At 32.7% G+C, this 23530-nt stretch overlaps 2 protein-coding genes across 2 annotated transcripts; both read left to right on the plus strand.

Moving 5' to 3' along the window:
* Positions 1-1668: 1668 nt before the first annotated feature.
* On the plus strand, positions 1669-3638 carry LOC122503080. The gene is made up of 2 exons (XM_043613502.1): positions 1669-2349; positions 2497-3638. The coding sequence occupies exons 1-2, from the start codon at positions 1829-1831 to the stop codon at positions 3407-3409; spliced, it is 1434 nt and encodes a 477-aa protein (XP_043469437.1). The 5' UTR covers positions 1669-1828; the 3' UTR covers positions 3410-3638.
* Positions 3454-23210, plus strand: LOC122503073. The gene is made up of 4 exons (XM_043613495.1): positions 3454-3474; positions 3736-3855; positions 3953-4142; positions 21634-23210. Exons 1-4 carry the CDS (start codon positions 3454-3456, stop codon positions 23208-23210), a joined length of 1908 nt encoding a protein of 635 aa, XP_043469430.1.
* Positions 23211-23530: the final 320 nt, after the last annotated feature.

Genomic DNA, 23530 nt, shown 5'->3' on the forward strand with positions numbered 1-23530 from the left:
TCTGCGCGTTGGTAGCAATTGACATACGCAACGCGTTTAATTCCGCAAGATGGAAGGATCTCATCGAGTCGATGAAAAAGAAAAACATGCCGCCCTACTTGTTGCGGATAATGGATAATTATCTTAGCGACAGGTGGGTTATATATGAGGGAGACACCTGCACTCTCAAGGAAGAGATGCAGCGTGGGGCTCCTCAAGGCTCGAGGGTGGGTCCATTTGTATGGAATGTATCTTACGATGATTTTCTGCGAATGGATCTGCCCGAAGGTGTGATGATCATCGGCTTTGCGGACGACGCGTTGTTCGTGTGCACTGCCGAGAGTGAGGAGGCTCTTGGGACATTGGTGAACGAATGAAAAGATACTGTCGGCGCAGAGATCGATAACAACGCGTATCATCTCTGCATATAAGACGGTATCTACGAGTGCTGTGCAGGTCCTTGCAAGTGTCCCGCCAGCAGATCTTTTGGCGAGGGAAAGGGAAGAAATGTTTCTCTTTTCTAAAGAAAGAAGTTTCTTTGATGAGGAATTAAGACCAAGCAAGGGCCTGATCCGCAAAGAAGCGAGGCACAGGCTCATAGAAAGATGGCAAGAAAGATGGGATGGTGAGGAAAAAGGTCGATGGACTTATCGCCTTATCCCGGCACTCGCCACCTGGATAAATAGGAAACACAGTCAGGTTTCCTATTATTTGACTCAGGCGCTCACAGGTCACGGGTGTTTTAACTCGTACCTGTGTCGCTTTAAATTACGCGAGGACGAGGTGTGTGCATATTGCCAGTTCCCTGAGGACAACGCGGAGCACACCCTCTTCTCTTGCAAGAAATGGGACTTGGAGAGGCAAGCCATGTTCGACGGTGTTAACTGTCAGGTTACACCGGAGAAGATGGTATCGCTAATGACCCAGTCAGAAGAGAATTGGCGGCAATTCGAGAACTTCATAATCTCGGTTATGTCGAGGAAGGATCTCGACGGCCGCCAAAAAGCGTAATTTAAACAGCTTTTAATTTGTTCGTTTGTTTTTTATTAATTTATTTTGTGATTTATTTGTACATTAAACATTTGTATAATGTATAATTTTTTACATATTTGTCCTTATACATTTTTTAATTGTTTGTGTTTTTTATTCATCTTTGTACAGTTTTATGTTTTCAATATTTTATACGCGTTTATTTTTTCTTTTTTTCATATTTCCGTTTATAATTTTATCTATTGACTTTTTACACTTAATTACACATTTGTTATTTTTAATTATTGTTTTGCTGTTAATTCCGCTTTTATATTGAAATAGTTTCAAAATTTTTAACTATTAACGCAGGATAACCGCAGAGAAAAGCAGAAAGTCGCAATAGCGACAGAGTTGGAGCGCCACCCTCGAAGGCTAAAGTCTTACGACAGTTCCGAGGGAGGGTAAAGGGCTCCAGAAGAAGGGTTACGGGTTTTAGTGGGTCGGGCTGGTAGTAGGTCGCCAGTTTATTAAATTTACTATTTTAAATATTTATTTTTTTTTATATTCCCTTTTGTTTTTATCATACCAACCCCACATAACCTTGGAGTGCGGAATCCAAGGTATCTGTAAGCAGATTTCCCAAAAGTCCCTAAGCAAAAGAATAATAATAATAATAATTCCGTGCCCGGTTGGAACTTTTGTTCTAATTGGAACTTTTGTTCTACCTGGGGCTCATTAGAGCTGTTCTTTTGCGCGGGGTTGCTGGTCCTCTATCGGACGCGTGCCAGGTGGCGGATAGGTTAGGTTCCTAGAAATAGGTGGTATCGAGGAAATCAAATACTCGACGCGGACCAAAACCAGCAAACAAGAATCATCCATCATGAGCGATTGTAAAAACGAGGAAGAGTACCTGCGGGGTAATGCTACGGCTAAATCCCTCACTGGTTCCGATCGTCAAGCGCTTTCGAGCGTGAGGGCGGTGGCCAGTGGCCCAAGGATGCAGGAGGGCAACAACACGTTGGTAGTGCCACAGATCATCGTGGACAGGTCGGAGAGACAAGGGAGTACGAGCAGCGTGACGAGTCAAGCCAGCTGCATTTCTGTCTTCAGTAATGACTCGGCAAAGGACATTGCAAGCTGCAACCAAGATCGAGATGAATGCATTAAGCTGCGGGAGGAAGAGGCAACATGCATTCTAGCAATGGAGGAAGAGGTTAACAAGATGATGAAGTCCTGCGAGGTCCAGAAGAATGTCAATATGGCAATCAAGGACGGACTCAAAAGCATGAAATCGCTCATACAGGAGATTAAGGAGAAGCACGTAGCAGCTACGAAAAAGGATGAGAGTCTCTACCAGGGATTGACTTGGTCGGAAGAGGCCAGACAGGATCGTAGAGTTAGGGTGCGATCCCATGTATGCAGAATACGTCGACCGAAAGCAGAAAATCATGAGAGTGAAAAGAACAACAATATCTATCTATCTCTTTCGCACTCATGATTTTCTGTTTTCGGTCGACGTATTCTACTGTAATGGGATTGCACCCTTAGACGAGATCGCTGTAACGCGATCGTGTTGAGAAACGTCGTCTTGGATGCTCAGAAGCGAAAGAGAAGTGATCCTGAGCTTGCGAAGGATCCAAAAAGGAAAAGGGAGGAGGGACCTCCTAAAAGATCCAAAGGCAAGGAGATGAAAACGGCACCAAAGACAACTTCAGATAAGAAGGGAAGAGCCACAATGGTCGTCAAAGTGGCTGAAGGAACTACCTTTGCCGAGGTGCTGGCGAAGGTTCGAAAAGAGACTGACTTGGAGGCCAGCCAGACAGGGGTTGTGGGAGCTGTACCCACTAAAAAGGGAGACCTCCTCATTAAAATTAGGGGGTCTTCGAACAGGAAGTTGTTCACCGAGGAGGTGACAAAGGTGATCGGCGATCTAGGTAAGGTGCAGATGGCGGATCGGCAGACTGTGCTGGAGATCCGCGACATGGACACCCTTACCGAACAGGAGGATGTCAAAGAAGCCCTGGACAAACTATCTACGGTGCCAGCAGGAAGCAGGAAGGTGACGGTCCTCGGACCAAATAAGCGAGGTATTAAGCTCGCTGTCGTGGTCACCTCCCAAGAGGACGCTAACAAGCTGGAGAAGATAGGGCACATTAAAATCGGTTTTGTGTCCTGCAGAATAAGTAGAAGAGTTATGGTCACAAGGTGCCACAGGTGCCTTGGCTATGGCCATATAGGTCGAGACTGCCAAGCAGTAGATAGGTCGGCTGCGTGCTTCAAGTGCGGAGAAGCCGGCCATAAGGTAGCAGATTGTAAGAAGAGCCCATGCTGCTTCTTATGCAAGGCGAAGTTCGGCGAAAAGGAGAACATCCAACACGTCGCTGGATCAGGTTGGTGCAAGGTCTTCAGGACTGCCTTAGAGGAAGCTAAGAAGACCCTGTCAAGAACAAGGAGAAAATAATGGCCAGAAGAAGAGCGGCACGGAAGAGTCGCGCCAGCGACTAAATGGGACCATCCATCTGCGAAGTCTGAAGCCGAAAGGTAGTTCCGTAGGTGGATAGAAGGTTCGAAACCCAGGGGAATTAAGAAGAGGTTTTAGTCGGTATTGTGACTCCCGAAAAGCAGGTATGTGAGGTTTCTTTTTTTCCTTGCATTTTGTGCGAGTCCGACATACCCCAGGTAAGTGAGATCTTCCTGGGCATGCGTTAATCCATTTCCTCTTCTCCCCCGTAAATAAATAAAAAAAATAATAATAATAAGTTTTAAAAATTGATTAAATTATTTCAGAAAAAACAAGACGATGATCGACGAGAAACAACTTCTGACCAGAAAAAAGAAGACGATGATCGACGCGAAACAACTTCTGACCAGGAAAAACAAAACGATAATCGACAAGAAACAACTTCGGTAATTGTTAATTTTTGTTTGTACATATAATAATATAATTTCTAAACTTGTTAGATTTTTTAGTTTTAATAGTGCCTAATAGTAAATATTTTTTCAGGTTTCACATTCACTGGCAAGTGATCATGACACATTTATAGCTAAGAAAATTCAACTTTCTCAAAAGAGGAAAAAAGCACAGGATGGACTGCAAGCGCAGGCTAAAAAAATGCTCAAGATGTCCAATAAAGAATTTCCTCCTGCTGCAGTAGGAGATTCGGTGAAAGTCCCTATCCCAGATGTAGACAGAGGTAGAACTGACGCTAGGAATGTAATTGCTACAGTTTTGTTAGTAAAAAACGACATCTACTCACTGGGAACAAAGGATGAACGCCTAAAACAAAACTACAGTAGGAATCAATTTACTGTCTGTAGACAAAAATTTATATATCCCACAGAAGTTCCGAATACAATAAAATCTTTGCGTGAAGTAGTAAAGGGCATAGGGGGGTAAGTATGTACAATCTGCCCCGCTTGAAATCCGTTCAAATAAATTCCACATATTACCACTAACATGAGTAACAATTCCTGTAAATATGAACTCAAAATTTGTATTTTTAGGAGAGTTATGGAGGGGGAAAGCAAAATCGAAAATCTCATTTTTCTCGAAAACTACTTAACCGATTTTAATGAAATTTTAATGTGTTATAAAGACAAATAAGACGATTTAAAAAAAAAATTTAGAAATTTTTTTACAAAAAAATCAAAAAAAAAATTTTTTGAAATTTTCAAAAAATTTTTTTGGGTCATTTTTTTAAGTTACACTTCTAATTTTTTTTTTTAAAAAGTACCTTATAATGTCCCCTTTAACACATATTTTTTTCAAATTTTTTAAAAATATACTTTTTGAGAAAAATAATATTTTCTGCTAACGTGCACACTCTTTTTGGAGTGGCATCGAAAACAATGGTTCTAAATGACTTTACATTAGAAATCTGTTTAAAATTTTTATATTTTTGTATAAATATTACTTATCAGATTCTAAACAAATTAGTTGACAAAATTAAAGGAAATAAATTTATCATTCGGTCGGTAATTAAATATTAAAGGTGAAAAAAGTTAACAATTTTTTCGAATCAATCTCACAAATAAATCTCTGAAATAAGCTCATGGGTTTCATATGTATCGACAGTACAGCTGCCCTAATACAGAATTTGTAAACGCAGATTTTACATACTTACCCCCTATGCCCTTTGCAATCATTGACTGGCGGTCAAGGATTTAAATGATGTTTTTGCAAATCCAAAGTCGACACAAAAAAATGTAGCTGTAAGCAAGACAGTCTTTTATGTACTTCAAAATGTCATGGCAGTGGACCTTGCAAAAATAAATTAATAAACTCCATCTTCAGGGCATAAAAATTTAAGTCTTCATCTATTTTAATTATTATTTTTTTGCAAGATAATTATCTATTAATTTTTATTTTATTTATTTATTGTTAAATTATTTTTCACTATTATTTTAATTATGTATATAATTTTTATTTTTACTATTATTATAATTTTGTATATTTTTTTGGATAGACTCCCTGAACAGGAAATCATTTAGATTTCGAAACGTTAGAGTAAATAAATATTTTATTCATTGTTCCTAATGTTTTCGTTTCATTTGCCTTAATTTTTAAATAAAAATGTTTTTTCCGTAGCAAATACCTATATACTTTTCTTTATTTTTCACTTTGACCAAAACGATTTGGTGAATGTGTACATTAACCGGTTAAAGTGCGTAGAAACACATAATTTTTATGCTATTCTCACATTCACCATCCGAATAACGCCCAATTTGAGCAATGTGCACATTCGCCGGTCAATGTGCACATTCACCAATTTTGCACATTAACCGTAACATATACACAAAAGATTTAATGAAGCAGAAACGATTAACAAAAATGTTTACGCAACATTATAGAAAGACAAAGTTCGATGCACAAAATAGCCCCATCCCGGGAACTATTGTGTGCACAACTTTCAAATTAAAGGCCTGTTAAAGAATGAATTTAAAAAATGTACCAATTAACGCAAATTGTTTTTTTATTAAAATTATTTTTCAATATTACTATTTTAAATGATATTTACTGTTAGTGCAGTATATTATTTATTTGAAAATAATATAATTATTATAATAATGAGTTATTGTCATTAAATACATATACACACATATATATATGAATAACAATAATATTTATTATTATTAATAATTCATATTTTCGCATTACATTGAATAAACGTGAGAACCGAGTAAATTTGGGTAAATTATTTAAAATTAAAAAACTGAAATATTGAAATCGAACCTAAAATTTTAAATATTAGCACTGCTCATTAGCCCTGATTAGCACGTCCAGTCTGGACCAACGCGTGGTTCGATCGTCACTGGTCTGATTAGCCCATGGTCAGACAGTCTTTTCAGCGCCCAGTTAGAGAATAGACTGTCTTTCTGGCACCACACTAGAACCCAACAATTTTTCTACACGGGTATCAATTCAATTATTTTAAAAAATTTTGAAAAAATTCTCGGCAAAAATTTCAATTATTTTTAAAAATTTTCTTCAATTTAATGATTTTTATAATATCTACTAAAATTTTTTAAAAGAATTTAATCATAAAAAATTTTATTGAAATTCTGCGCAAACATTTAATTATATTCATAAAATAATTAAAATTTCACAAGGAATTCAATTATTTTCATAAATAATAGGGGAGAGTCTCGAGTTGTGAGACGGGTTTTATTTTTGACCCGTAAATTGTAAACGGGTAAACGAAATTGTAAATAAAATACACCGTTTGAAAGGTAACAGAAATACGCAACTTTTATTAAAAGAAAGTATAGTGTTTCGATGAACTCAAAAAATTTTACGATACATTTTCCGAGCACATCGCTTTTTTCAACAAAAAAAAAATGTCTCCAGTTGTGAGACACTCATTAAAAATTGCTAAAATTTAATAAGTTTGACATAAAACGTTATGTTTAGTAGAAATAATTAAATATATTAATAATATATATTATTATATACTAAATAATAATATTTATTCGCCAAAATATGACTATCAAATCTGTGGAAGAAAGGCATAACAGCATAACTGACATTTTTATCAAATTTGAGATAACATCAGATTTGTATATATATTTAATATTGCTCTTCAAAGTTCAATAGCTGAAAAATCATTAAAATGGTTATTAATGTAGAAAATAATGGAAAACATAATCGCATGATTGCGTTTTTGACAAAAGGAGACCAGCATAATAACATAACTGCATTCTGCTTAAAAAACAATTAACATAATTAAAAATGAAAATAACCTTTATGAATAAAAACAATAAGAATTTTGTAATAAAATGTTTTTAGTAAAATACATTTTTCGTACTTTAAATTAAATATATTTATTTTAATAAAACTGGAACAAATTTTTTATAGCATAAATTGTGCATTTAATTATGTACTAATTTTTAAGGGTATTTCTATTCTAAAAAATTTTGGAAAGTATTTCAAAAAATGAATTGAAAAATTCTTCAAGTTGAACAGTAAAGTAAATTTTTTCTTCGTTTCAATAAATTAAAAACATTTTATAAAAAAATAAATTTTATAACTAAATAAACTCTTATAATTTTTTCTAACGAATTAGTAGTTTAATTTGTCTTTGTATGAAAAATTTTTTTATTATGACAAATCAAACCAAAATAAATTGTGACATTAAAAGTGTCTGAAGTTGGACTCATATACAATCTGAACTTGCATAACCGCATAAGTGCAATAAAACTCATGATTCCGATGAAAAATTATCAAAATTTATATCAAATCGTGTGTTTTATTAAATGTTATAAAAGAGTTTTGAAAATATATTAAATAATAATACTAAATGCAAAAGACCGAACAAATCTGTTGATTTTCTGAATTGACAGAAGTGAGAGAACATTAAAATTAATTTATCTCGAAATCATGACAAATGCAGTTATGCTGTTATGCCTTTCTTCCACAGAAATAAACACAATTTAATAGCTTCAACAAGAGCATTAAAATTGATTTCTTCTGAATCAATTAACTTTTTTCCACTTGACATGCCCAAAAATACTAGAAAAAAATCAAAACAACATTTAAATAGTATGCCTGCAAAGTCGTATTTTTTATGCTGCCCAGATGGGTGTTGACACCGTCTCACAACTGGTGATATGCTGTGTCTCACACTCAGAAATTGGCGCTATTTTGAAAAAGGAAAATGAAATTATTTTCAACCGCAGATTGGAACAATGCAATATTGCATCACAAAATATAAGGAAAACCCTAAAAGAAAATGCATTACATTTACCTTTTCCAATTAATGAACTTGGAAAAAAAGTACTTTGCATTTATTGAAAAAACGCTTTTTAGTCGATTATCACACACAGTGTTGGTATTTAACAAAAACAGTTTATATATCCGCTTCGGCGTACACGAAAAAGTTAGCTCATATAAAAAGAAATGTTTTTATACAAACCAATCGGCTTTTTAATATTGCATGTTAAAAAAAATTGACTGTCTCACAACTGGAGGTGTCTCACAACTGGAGACTCTCCCCTAAAATTTTTTAAAGAATTCAATTATTATTTTCATAAAAAATAATTTAAAATTCTAGAAAAGAATAATTTAATTAAAATGATGAAAATAATTTTGATGAAGTTACAGTAACAATATTCTTATAATGTAAAATAATGATTTTATCTCTCGGTCATCTTTAATTTATTAGAAAACATGAAGAAATCGATCACTCCGAGTCTTCGACTCGGAGCAATTGATATCTTCATGTTTTATAAACAATACTTTTATAAGTTGTTTAATTTAAAAAAGGTTTTTTAATTAATTAATTAATTAATGTTTTTCTTAATGAAAAGAAGTGAAAAAAGTTCTGATGATTTCTATTTTCTATCTAAAGTTAACAAAAGCAAAAGTATAAACAAAAGACAACTTCAGAGTGTGAGGGACAGAAAAAGTGAATGAAAGAATGAAAGAACATTCAAATAATTATAGTTAATTTTTAAATTAACTTAATTTTTATTATATTCCTAGATATGAACTGAATTTTCTCAAAAAACTGTGAAAATGAATTTAATATTTGTTAAAATTAGGGGAGAGTAGGGAGTTGTACAACGGGTTTTGTTTTCGGAACAAAAATACTATAAAGAATTTTTGTTGGAATTCTATTATATAGAAGTTTTAGTACATTTACTAACATATCTTTTGGCATTATTAATTTATTATAATTCAAAACGCACTAAAAATATTGCTTGTTTTTCAAAAATTATTCTAAAATAAATTCCAGCCGACCACCTAAAACTTTCCAACTTTCGCTATTCTTCAAAAATAATGAAATTGTGGTCAAAATATTAAATCAATTATGTTTTATTTAAAGTTATAGAATCAAAAAGATTACAAATTACAAAAAATTTATTAATTATTCATTCGAATTATAAATTCTAATTTCATTTCTTCTCTGCATTTAATTTAATGATTCATTTATTAAATTCAATACAAGAAATGTTTCTCAGCATTTTATAATAATAGTTTGCTTTAATATAAAATTATATTTACTATATTTATTTCTTGTATAAGCGGGCTTACAAAAACAAAAATTATTTATATTAAGTTATCTTATTTTTTATTCTTTTTTAAAAATTATTTTTATACTTGTTCAGTTATGCTCCAAATTAGAAAAAATATTCTGGCATTAAATAAATAATTTTCAATAAATCAATTTTATTGGATTATCGATGACAAATTATAGTACTTAATATTTCTAATATTTAAAAACAAAAATACAATTTACCAATGAATAATTTTTAAAATCTAGTTAGCTTTTTTTATTTTAATATGTTATCTGTAATTATTTTTTATAAATTAGAGAAAAACATTTTTTATTGTTTAATATAAATAAGTATAAATAATTTAACAACAAAAATGTAATAATATTACAATAATTATTAAATTACTTATTCTTTTCATCACTTCGGCGGCATGACGTCAATAAAGGGGTTAAGTGTGACCTAAACTAAAGCGTAAAAATAAACAAAAAGGTGTCAAAACTATTTCTCCATTATTATCTTTAGAACAATTAATAATTAATTACTTCCACCATCATACAATAAATACCATTAAATATTTTTTAATGTATTTGTTTGTATAACAGTCTTAATCATTTACTTGCTATAGAAGTGTTTTTACATCGAAGAATTTTTCATTATACAAACAATTTTACATACACATCAACTTAATACTAAATTTGTGTCTACAGAGTGACTTCAAATTAAGAGTACTGTCATTTGCCTGGACCGCCCCGTCGAAAAGGTTTTCTTTACAGGTGAGAGAGAAACTGTAGAAAACCTCTGCTACCATTAAGAGTATAACAGGTTTTAGCGACAGTCAAGTTCTAATTGTGTAACGAACAACCTGATATTTTTACATATAATTATTTACCTACATATAATAATTTCGTAGGTTTTAATTAAATTATTATAAAACATAACAAGGTGTGTACGTGAGAGATGGCAATAGTTTTTTCAAAGGATTATAAAAATTTTAAAATGCGATTTTTTTCTAAACTTATGTTAGTAATTTATGCTAATTTTTCCCACACAAAACAGTAAAAAAATGTTTGGGTTTTAAATTTTTCATTAATAGTTCATTTTATTACGAAAATTTTGAGCCATTTTGATTCGCCATTTTGAAATTTTTAAAAGGGACGTTGGATTCGAAAGCATCGACTCCAGAAACTGTTGATTAGTGATTTTAGTAACTTTAGCGCTTAGCTTAATTTTGCTGTTTGGATTTTTTCTGCAAATGTTAAAGAGATACTAAAAATGAAAAAAGTAATTTAGTTCACTAAATCTGGTGTAGAATTGTCATTTTTAATCCCCTCGAAGACTACAAAGGCTCAAAATTTTCATAAAAAATAGACTATTAATGAAAAGTTGAAAACCCAAACATTTTTTACTGTTTGATGAGTAATTGAAGTTTTAATGACGATTGAATAAGTCTTAAATTAATCTTGGAATGAACATCCGTTTAAATTTTTAAATTATTAAGTGAGAAATTAATCACAAGCCACTAAATGTAATAAATGACACTTATGGTTTAAAAAGTGAAGAAACCAACCTACTAGAAGTAGAATTGACACAAACCCTTGGCCACATCCGTTTTCCCGAAGAATTAACAGAGAGAGGCCCTTTGTAAGAGCAATTCGAGGCTATTGCGCTGTAAGTGAAGAGTAGGAAAAATGTCAAAATTGCATGCGAACAAAACGCAGGAAGGTTTTGCGCTCGCGGCATCATTGCATTGTATAACAAATGCTGAAGGAGCACATGGGACGCCAGATGGTACGCATGCTTCCATGTCTCATGAACATACATATATACTATTAAAGGTAATGTCTGTATGTGAGTACAAGAATTATGCATAGGTATTCTTGTGTGCTCCCGGAAAGACGAAGCTCCATGCAGAGACGCTTCTTCTAATGTAAAAGACAATGGGATGGGACCCCCGAGAATAGAGGGATTAAAAATTCACCGAGCTTCAAGGGTTTAATAATCAAGAAAATGAAGCTAAACCTTTATCATCGTAAATGGAAGCTTTTCATAAAGTGGTGGCAGCAAGCCTCCTATGACTCGTTAATCTCTGAGTTTTCATGGGTGTGATACACATATTTTCTGAGTTATTCTTTACAACCTATACATAGGGTTATTCTAGTCACGATAGTGCTTAAAAGTTTGGTTTACTTCTGTCAATATAGGAATATTTAAAGGATATCCTTGAAGCTCCTAGAAATATTATTTGGCGGTTTAGATATTGCTGGTTATCCTGAATTTACAAGAATTATTTATTTGTTTATACATTCCTCTTTTTTCTTAAGGGTACTTACCTCTTTACGATGCCTATATGAATTATATTGATCAGAATCTTTTTTAATTCAATAAATACACTGTTCAACTTTATAAAAAACCTTATTTTATTAAAAAATATTATTTATTTAAAATTTAACAATACTTTAAGACCTGCTGAAAGTACCGATACCAGCTGCGTAATTGATTTCTCCGGTTAGAAAAATCAGAAACACAAAATTCAAGTTGATTTATGTTCAGTAGGACTGTTCTTATCGCCTGACCTAGAATTTTTAATTTTCATGCAAAAGTAACAAAATTTTGTCAATTTAAACAAAGATTTTCAAAAATTAACGTTTTTTGTCAGTTTTTCGGTTTAAAAGTAGTAAAAATTAATGTTTTTAAATAATTCTAGTTCCGACAATAGCCACACATGTGACAAAGATTTTCGTAAAAACTTGTTATAATGCAGAATTGGTAAAAAAATACTTATTTTAAACTCATAATGTAAAAGATTTATCATAACTATTGCATAAATCCTTTTTAAATATTGTTACCTATCACAAGAAGAGAATTAAAAAAAATTTTTTGAGTATTTTTAGTTCATTTTCACAACTCTAGGCGGCGTCTTCCAAAGGTACCATTTATTAGGGGACACAGTTTCCGGGCAACCTATTTTACATAAATTAATAATTCAGACGGAATTTTTTCCATTAGTCTTTTTTCTAGACAATACTAAACCTCAAAAACAATTTTATTTACTGTTTTCAATTTTTTATATACATTTTTCTTAAAAAATCGAAAAAATAATGTGTTTTTGGGACAATTTACCTCCGTAGAAAAAGCAGGGGGTAAAAATGTAAAATTTTACAGATTTGTTGTCTAGTTTTTCAAATAAAGAATCGAATGGTTTCTGATTTCTCAAAATCGGTTCAATATATTTCGGTAAATGTGTCTGCCTGTTTTCAAAAATGTGTTTTCGAGAAAAACGCGTTTAAAGTTTTCGTAATGTATTATACATGGTCATAAAAATTACTATAACCTTATTTTTTTTTGCATACTTTTTCAAAAATGTTTTGAGACAGTAATTTTTTGATACTAAAGAACATACCAAAAAAATCTACCTGACTTTTGACTGTGGATTCATATAGTGTGCAGTGTAAGAATAAATGTGTACTCACTCTAGATTTTTCAAGCTGCATGTTATAAACAATATTGAAGGTGCCAAAAAACAGTTTTTCGTTGATCCTTCTTTTTTATGACATTTTAGAAAGAAAAGGTGTTATTGAAAGTTCTAGAGCTCGTAAATATGAGATTTGAAAAACATGCCAACTCAGAATTGACGTTCTTTTTTTTATTTTAGGTTGACTGTTGGCAGTACAGAAAAAATTTGAAGCAAAGATAATAAAGTTATACAAAAATAATTTTTCTAATTGCATTTTACATAATAGTTATTTTTCTTTGAAAAAGGAATATTTTGTAATTACTCACGCAGCAAATTATATATCGTTTCGAAGAATAAAAAATAATGTGAGAACAAAAAAGGGTGGAACGTTTTTGAGACAAGGGTTTGGTCCGACCAGCAAAGGTGAGACAAGGCAGAAGTCCAACCAGCAAAGGTGAGACAAGGCAGCAGTCCGACCGGTACGGAAGTCTCTAGCACGTCAGGTTAAAAAGGAAAAAATATTAAAACTCTTAAAAAGAAATGAACTCAAATACAAACAAAAATAGAAAGACTTAACTGAAACTATCTTACATGATCAAATTTTCGTTAAAAATCTGGGAGTAGCTACAGAAAGCCCCATTTATAATTTTATAGTTTAAATTTAACGTCCTTTGACAGTCCCCAAGTCTTACAAGTGTGTCTCATAAAAAAAGGAAGAAAAACCGAGAACATAATATAAAGCGTATACTTGACGGCGACATTAAACATAGACTCTCAGGTATTGACGCTGAACGTTGATTGGCTGACGATTATTCGGCTATCATTTGATACTGGAAGTGGCACATTACTTATTCAAATTCAATTCCATTATTAACCATTATATGGATTCTGATAGATATTTTCGATATTTTTAAATTCAAAAGGCGATAGACACCAAACCATAATAATTCAATAAGTGTCCTAGATATAATTGAATCTTGCTCAATTATAATTCAAAACTCAAATAAACGTCGAATTTTTATAATCTTATTCTAGTTGAGACCAAGGTTGCTCGTAAAATAGGCGTGATAACGTCATCGTCGATTATAAAGGCGCTTGTATACCTCCACGTTTCTGAGTATATTCAAAATTTTGCAGAGGTTTTTTTAATTTTTATTGGCTATGCTTATAGAAAATGTTCAAAAAATTAAAAGTTTTGGAAGCTCTCTATGGGACGGCCAATGAAAATTAAGTGAACTATTCTCCGTTTCTGAATATACTTAGAAACGTGGAGGTATACAAACGACTTAACGCTATCAATCGTAACAAAGTGTTGCTGGCCGCAGAACTCATTCGATCAGCTGTACGAATATCATTCTTTAGTTGGCGGCGGTGTCATTACAAATGCATGTGTTTAACTTCAAATTTCGCATAAGTCATAATGCGAAATCTTCGGTAAATAAGCAACAAATTATCAGGATTTCCTTATCATGCTCATCTGGTACAAAGCTTGAATCTTGCAATGATAGTTGGAGATACACAAATAAAATTGCAGAAATATCTCTCGAGTGTCTCGTTACACAGTGGGACGATATCACCTAAACGTGGCCAAAATGGAAAAATTTTTTTTTTTTCTACTGTAAATGGTGTGATTTGCTGCCGTGATTATCCAAACTTTAATACCGAGAAGGACGATTTTATGTAAGGTTTGATTTAGCTAGTAGTTTATCGCAAAGTTAGCATTTGTTCCGCGTCCACACGACGCGTTGCACTAGTTGTGATATTAAGAACTTTAAAAGTGTAGTGAAACAAAGAAAATTGGTCTTTTTAAATCGCTCTCAAAATGGAAAATCTTCCTGAAGGTATACATAAACATTTTATATAATGTTAATATTAATCCACGTTTACGTAAGTGCAAATAAATATACGTATATATACGTATGTCTATAAATAGTGATTGAATAAAAGTCTATTTTAAAAAATGTTTTTATAAAAACTTACACAAACTTATGCTTTTATTCTACTTGGGATTTGTACCTTATAGTATTACTTTTGACATATTTTAAAGACAGCTGCCATAAACTGCCTAACAAAGTTTAATAAGCAATTTTCTACCCGAGCGCAGTGGAAACATAATAACAAATAAATAGTTAAAATCTAAAAGCGGTTTCAAAATCAAGTTAAACTTATTACTCAGAGGATTTTAATGTCGCAGATTACAAATCTGAAATCAAAAATTAAAAAAAAAACAAAATGGCGGATCCAAAATGGCGACAATTTTTTAAAAAAATTTATTTAAATTTTTAAAAAATACTTGTTAAGGAGAATTTTGGGTCGCAGGTTACGAATCTGAAATAAAAAATTATATTAAAATTAAAAACAAATACATGTTAAAGGGGGGGTAAGGTATTTTTTTTTCTATATTAATATGTATGATGTCTTAACCCCTTGGCTGACAACAAGATTCCCACTGTTTGGGCCAAAAGTGTGTTGAAAAATTTTTTAATGGATTTTTATGAAACTTGGTACCCAAAGGTTTCTGAGGTAGTTGATTACGAATCTGAGATCAGTTTCTCGAAATTCAAAATGGCGGATTTAAGATGGCGGAAATTTGTTCAAAATTCATCGAATTTTCTTGAAACTGGTTACTCGGGGGTTTTAAGGGTCGCTGATTACGAATCAAATATTAGTTTTCAAAAATTCAAAAGTGCGGAACCAATTTGGTGGACGACAAAATAAAAAAAATTAATTATAATGGCTTGAAACTGAATACTCGGGGGTTTTTAGGATCGCTGATTACGAATTTGACATTAGTTTTTAAAATTCAAAATTGCTGATCCAATATGTCGGAAAATTTTTTTAATTGGTCAAATTCGCTTGAAAATGGTTACTTGGGTGTTTTCAGGATCGCTAATAACGATTCTGACATTAATTTTTCAAAATTCAAAATGGCGGATCCAATATGGCGGACAACGAAATAAAAATTGATCAGATTGACTTGAAACTAAATACTTGGGAAAATTTATTGAATTTGTTTGAAACTGGTTAATCTGACATCAGTATGATAATTATTGGCACAAAACGCGTCGTTGCATGCAGCTACGTAATACTAAAACCCTTAAATAACTTTTAAGCCAATTCAATTAATTTTTTATTTTGTCGTCCGCCATACTGTATCAGCCATTTTGGATTTTTAAAAACTGATATCAGTTTCGTAATCAGCAACTCTGAAAATCCCCGAGTATTCAGTTTTAAATCAATCTGATCAATTTTTTATTTGGTCTTCCGCCATATTGGATCCGCTATTTTGAATTTTGGAAAAATAATGTCAGATTTGTAATCAGCGACATAAAAAACCCCCAAGTATTCAGTTTCAAGTCAATTCAATCAATTTTTTTATTTTGTTGTCCGCCATATTGGATCCGCCATTTTTAATTTTGAAAAAATAATGTCAGATTCGTACTCAGCGACCCTAATAACCCCCGAGTAATAAGTTACAATTGATTTGAAACACGTTATCATATTTTGACCAGGATTTAGTGATTCTGTCCCACTGTGCGTTATTACAGAATCCAAGGTTCGTTGTTGGTCGTCGAAATCTCGCTCAAATTAACATAAAATAAGAAAATACGGCAATACAAAAATAATATAGTATATTGTGCAACGAGTGGAAAACAAGGTCGATTTCTCGCGAGCTTGAAATTTGCTGCTCGAGAGCAGCAATCAAAGGTGATCAAAAATCGCTGTTCTCCACGAATTGCACACAATACTTTGTCCAGAAACTGAAAAACACTTTTTATTAATTTTTAATTCTGAATATAATATTTTTACTCATTTATTATCACAACTGAACAAATTATAATTAATTTACTTAACAATTAATTTTTCAAAATTTTAATTTTTAGTAATAAATTATTATTTGTTTAGGATAAAATTGGAGAAAATTAGAATAGATTGTCATGATTTATTAATGCTGATGTGGATATTAGAACAGTTAGCGAAACAAAATTTTATCTTTTTTTCTTCAATTTGAATTTCTTCAGTAGAAATACTTTGTTGATTCTACTCTTTTTTGTTGCAGCTTAACAGAATTTTTTTAGGACTTGAGACTGTCACTATATTATGTCCACTACTAATGGATAGCTGATTTATCATAGCTTCGATTTGTTTTGCTATCTTAGTTTTATTTACTATAGGAATTTTCCACATAACCTTCAGCTACAGAGCTTCGGTTAAAAATTTGTTTTCTTCTGTTGAAGTAAACACTTTGAATTTTGTGGCTTGATATCCTTTCGAATTGCTTTTCAAAAAGCAACGACTTTTGTAAATGAACTAATATCAATATAATTATTGATTTTATTGTTGTTCGAAGCATCGAATACTGCGCCCATAATGTGTTTGGTTTCCACGTCTTAGACCTGTCATTGAAATACGCGAGTAAGGGAAGTGTTCCGGTTGTGGGCACCCTTTTGTTTTTGCCTCATAACATTTGTCCATGTACATATTATACAAATATATGTGTACGAATTTAAAGCTAGAAATTATTATTTGTTTAGGATAAAATTGGAGAAAATTAGAATAGATTGTCATGATTTATTAATGCTGATGTGGATATTAGAACACTGACTATCAGTGAAGTGACTGTCAGTGAAGGAATTAAATTGATTCTTTTAAATAAAAAAGTTCTATTAGAAATTTAGTGAAATGGAAATTTTTTGACAACAAAATTTTTGTACCCGGTTGTGGGCACCCCTGAAAAATCCGCTAAAAATGAAAAAATATTAAAGGAAACCAACACAAATAAAGAAGAAATGAAAGTTTCTTTATTTTAAGAGACTTTGCCGGGATAAAGAACAAAAATGATGACACGTTTTCATACTATGCTCATCGCTAACAAAAGCATAATGCTTGCATGTGAAGTAGCTAGTACGCAAACCATTACGCACTTCTAATGCACTGAACGACTATATTCATCGCATTTAATGGAGTTTGCGGCTGTCACTTTCCTTGGCAGAAATTTTAGAAAGATAAGACAGTAGTCCATATCATTGTCAGATGGTAGAGCCTCCTTAACATAAAGGTGCCCACAACCGGGAATGACAGTCATTTTTTAAAAAGACCAACACATTTTGTGATGCAGGATTTTGGTTAAACACGAAGGTAAATCACAAAATATAATGACAACACTGCAAAAAAAAATTAAACCCTTTTTTTCTGAACGAATCTACACCCATATGTTGCTCTTCGAAAACAATACAAAATTACTTTTTTATTTATTTAATGCAAATTTTCTTTATTATGCTCACAGCTATTACACAAATGCATATATTTGTTTCGTTATCAATACGAAAAGTCCGTATTGTCAACGAACACGACTTGCAATACTTAGATCAGTAAAGTCTGCTTGCCGTCGAAGTTTACGTAGGGGTGCCCACAACCGGAGCGTGCCCACAACCGGTGCACTTCCCCTACGATATATTTTTTAAAATTTATAATTATATTTTGTTTTATTGATTGATTTATTAATTAATTTATTATAATTTAAACAGTAATAATCAGAGATAACCTGAAAATGATCCTGATTTTTATCTCGATATTTGTTGAATGTTTTATACGCAGTAGGGTGGACTGAAAAATAACTCTTTTTAGAATTCTATTCTAATAGTAAGGAAATGTTGCCTTTTTAGCTCAATAAAACAAGAGTAAAACAACAATTTCATCCATGAACAATGTTCATGGATGAAATTGTTTGTGAAATTGCATTGCAGAGCGAGCACATTGTAAAAAGTATCTGAGTTCAGAGAAAAATTTGTTGGAAAATGTTTGTTTACTTATTTCAGGTCTCTTAAACCAGTCAGTGCCGTTCTATTGGGCGATAATCGGAAGTATCATTTAACCTACAAATTTCAGAGACTTTCCAACGCTTTTAAAAAAATTTATTGTAAAATGAGAATAACTTGTGCAAGCATTAACCTGCCATTTTAAAAGAAAATCCAATCCTTTAAAATTTTGAGGTTATAAATATGTATAAATTTTATAGTTTGTTTTAAATTTTATAACTATAATAAAAATAATTAACTAACTAACAAAAGTTGGAAGTAGAGATTGCATATTCCACAACACTGCAATATTTTTTACAAAATTTTTCATTTTAGATGAATTCGGAAACACTTACGAATTTTTTTCGCCAATATTTGATAGTAGTGACTACAATTAGAAAGTAAGCATATGTATATGTTCTATGGTAACATCTTAGATTCTAAAAAGTAGATAGTAGATTGTACCCACTAACATGATGATGGTACCACGTACAATCCTTTTTTTAACCATCCATTTAACTAACTATCCATTTCTCTCAGTGTTCTATTTCTCTGAACGCTTGTTTTGCATTTCTAGAAAATATATTAGTAACAATGACTTGTGACGAGAGACATTAAGTTCGAACAAAAGCAATGAGCACCCTGATGCATTAATGCTTTCCTTCCGGTTTTGACGGCATTTTAAAAAGTCGTGACATATCTATCAAAATGTTGTTAGTTCATGACGTATGAACCAACTTATAAGTTAGTGAACTTATATGTCAGTCAATGTTGGAAATGTAATAACGTCTTGACGAGAGAATGAGAGTTGCGAGCATGAGTCAAATTAAGGGAAGGGGTTCAGGTTTACGAGGCCCAACGATTTGGTTACGAAAAATTATCTCTCAACGCGAGGCCTGGGTTTTAGAAGGCGCGCACAGTGGGAAAAAAACGACTTATTTTATTCAAAAATTCACCGACAACACAAATTTCAATGGATTTCTATGTTTTTTATTTTAAAATTCTCAGAAAGGATTGGATTAAAACATGTCACTGCGGAATCGTGTCAATTTCTCAAAATCACCTTAAAAATGTCAATAACTAAGAGAATTACAGAAAAATGTTTGCAAGGTGGGAAATTTTAACCTTATGGCAAGCTTGCCCACAAGTTTGTTAGGGGAGCGTGGGGGAATTGGAGCCCCTTAAAGAAAATTATTAAAAAAACCAACTTATATTTATAATAATACATTATTTTCGTCATTTCCTACTTATTTCGTTATTTATCTTTAATTATGTTTAATTAGAAACTTAAAAAGAGAAAGTAAATTGGAAAAAAAAAATTTAAAAAAAAAATACATTTTTTGCAATCACCCAATTTGTGGGGTAATGGGAGCTTTCACTTGAAATTTAAAAAATTTCTATATTTTAGGAATATTTTTTGTTTTCTAATAGAAAAAAGTATTAATACTTACAATAAAGCCAAAACTTTAGACTTAGAATAAATTTTTTCCTAAATTATAATTGAATAAAAAATTTTTGAAAAAAAATTAAATTTTTCATTTTTCCCACCAAAAATTATTTTTTAATTAAAAGTTTTTTCATAAGGTGATACCTTTTACAATTTTGAAAGAAATAACGAAAGACGCAACATAGTAACGAAAATTCTTTGGTCTGACACTAATTCTCCCATTACCCCACAGAATTCTTACAGGCCAAAATTTGAATAAAAAAATTAAAACATAAACAAATTTTATTATTATTTCAATTTTTATACAAGTATACATATCTACATATATTCACCTATAATATAATGAAAAAACAGAACTAAATAATACGATTTTAACTACTTATGGTGATGTTTAGAAATATTTGGCATTTTACAACGAAAACGCAAAAAATACATTTTCCCTTGTCTTTACTAAAAATTTATCAAGAATGTAATCGTTTGTTTTGGAATGATATAAACAAAGGTTGTAGAAGATTTTCTAGACATTGCAGCGAATTTGAAGGCTTTTAAGTACGTGAAATTTAAAAGCTCCCATTACTCCCAAGCTCCCATTACCCCACTCTCCCCTACAAGGTTACGTGCTATCTGGAATTTTTAATTTAAACCCCATATTTTCGTAACCAGTTATCTCAAAAATTTTCATATAATAAGTTTCGTAAGTATTTAGCAATACTTGGAAAATTGATGCACCATTTTTAATTCCCTTTTTTTACTTTTTAAAATCTGGTACTAATTTTATACTTAAGGATTTAAAAAATTCTGTGGTGTTTAGCTTTTGAGTATTTGCAATAAGCAACAAATTTAAACAACCATGTTTTTCTAATTCTCTTAGTTTTTGACATTTTTAAGGTTATTTTAAGAAATTACCACGATTCCGCAGTGACATGTTTTAGCCTAATCCTTTCTGAGGATTTTAAAATAAAAATCATAGAGATCCATTGAAACTTGTGTTGTCGGTGAATTTTTGAATAAAATAAGTCGCTTTTTTTCCACTGTGGCGCGTACGGAAAATGCGGTAGTAATAAGTTGACCACTGTATAAATTAAAACAAAATATATGTATTGAAATGAACTCGACTGTATATTTTTTCACGTTATTTATTGTCTCTGTCTTCACCTTCGTGTTATTTCTGTCCTAAAATTTTATAAGTTAATTTTCTTTATTTGGTTACGTTTTGTAACACGTGGCGACCGTGACAGGACTTATAAATTTAGGAATTGTATAGTGTGAAGAATTGAAAAAACGTGGTCAAGATGGATGTTCTCAAACGAGTCCGCAAAATTCGTCGGTCTGCTTTCACGAAAATTTTAAACGAGCTGAACGAACTTCTAAATCAAGAGGATAGTGATAGAGACCTTATTTCTGTCTGTTTCGAACTATTGCAAGAGAAAATGACAGAATTAGACAAAAGTTCTCAACAATTAATGGATTATATATTTTTTCGATGGAAGACGAAGAGGAAAGCGCGGCCAATTTTGATATGGAAGGTGCGTCAACTGACGACTACAAAAAGAAATTCCTGGCTGCTAAGATAAAAGTATCGCATTTAAGGACACCTGTACAAGTCCCTTCACCAGGTATCCCGGTACATACAGCAATGGTTCAGCAAAGTAATACGAAAACTTTTAAGTTGCTGAAGATAGAAATCGTGAAATTTTCCGGTAATGTGCGCGACTGGTTGCTTTTCTGGAACCAATTCAGAAAAATTCATGAAGACGGTACAATTAATGACGAGGACAAATTTCAGCATTTAGAGCAGTCAATTGAAGCCGGATCGCGAGCTCATGAGCTGGTTAATAGTTTCCCGCCAACGAGGGAAAACTATCAAAAAGCAATTTCTAGTTTGAAAAATCGTTTCGGAAAGGACGAGTTGCAGGTGGAAGTGTACGTGAGAGAACTGCTATGTTTGGTACTGAACAATGTGGTGCGTGGAAAAGAAAAGATATCACTCGTTCAATTGTATGATAAACTTGAAACGCAAATGCGCGCATTGGAAACGCTATGCGTGACTTCAGATAAGTGCGCGGCCATGCTCTATTCGTTAGTAGAGTCTTCACTTCCGGAAGATGTGTTAAGAGCGTGGCAGCGAACTCCGGCAGCAAGTGGCGCCAAAGATTCAAAATCTCGATTAAATCTGTTGATGGAATTTTTGGGATCGGAGGTGGAGAACGAAGAGCGCATTCGGTTGGCGATATCGGGTTTCTCTCTGGGAGGAGCTGAAAAAACAAAGCGTCAGAAAAGCAAGGAAGATTCATCGCGAGAAATAATACCTACGGCCATGGAATTGTTGACTACCCAAAGGACTATGGAGTGTATGTTTTGTGAAAATAACAATCATGAAAGCCAAGATTGTTATAAGGCAAAAAGAATGAGCCTTTCGGAACGTCGGGAAACAGTCAAGGTGGCAGGTACTTGCTTCAACTGTTTAAAAAAGGGGCACAGCTTTAGACGGTGTAAGTCAAAGGTGAAATGTGCTTGGTGTGGAAAGATACACGTGTTACTTATGTGTCCTGAAAAAGGGAAAAATACGATTGGTGGTGAAAATACGGACTCTAAAGGTGGCGCGTGTGAAGAGCAGAATTTGGCAAGTCTGTCTAGTGTCCCGGAAGTACATTTACAAACACTGTGTGTCAGAATAGTTAACGGCAGCCGTGAATGTGTTGTGCGAGCACTGATCGACAGTGGTTCTCAGCGCTCTTACCTCACGCGTGAAGTTATAGAAAAAATGAATTATAAGCCCATTGAGAATTGTGAATTGATCCATAGTCTTTTTGGCGGAGTGAAGTCGACACCAGAAATGCACGGTGTATTTTTGGTGCATTTGAAAAGTGTGAACGATGACTATGCCTGCAATTTTAAAGTGATGGATAAAAATATTATATGTGGTGAAATAGCGCGTGTGAAATCGAGCGACTGGTTCAAGGAGCTTAAAAGCAACGGCGTGAGTTTGTCGGACATTGGAGAGGATATGAAACCTATAGATCTGTTAATTGGCGCGGACGTCGCTGGAAAATCTGTTAACGGGTAAAAAATTCGATCTCCAAAATGGTCTTACTGCTCTGGAAACAAGGCTTGGCTGGACGGTGATGGGGAAGAACACTACCGAATTTTCCAGGGGCGATACAGTTTTGTTCAATAATGAATTACAAATTGAGGAAGCTACTGTCTCTGATTTGTGGCGTCTTGATGTTTTAGGAATTGACGATCCAGAGAGGAGAAAAACCAAAAATGAAAGAGAAGCAGAAGTGAAACGTATCTTTCAAGAAACCGCTGTTTTTAATGAAGAGAAAAGGTACGAAGTAGCTTTACCCTGGGTGCAGGAACATGCACCTCTCGCGTCGAACAAAG

Source organism: Leptopilina heterotoma, unplaced genomic scaffold (assembly GCF_015476425.1).
Source record: "Leptopilina heterotoma isolate Lh14 unplaced genomic scaffold, ASM1547642v1 Lhet_242, whole genome shotgun sequence".
NCBI classification, from domain to species: Eukaryota; Metazoa; Arthropoda; class Insecta; order Hymenoptera; family Figitidae; genus Leptopilina; species Leptopilina heterotoma.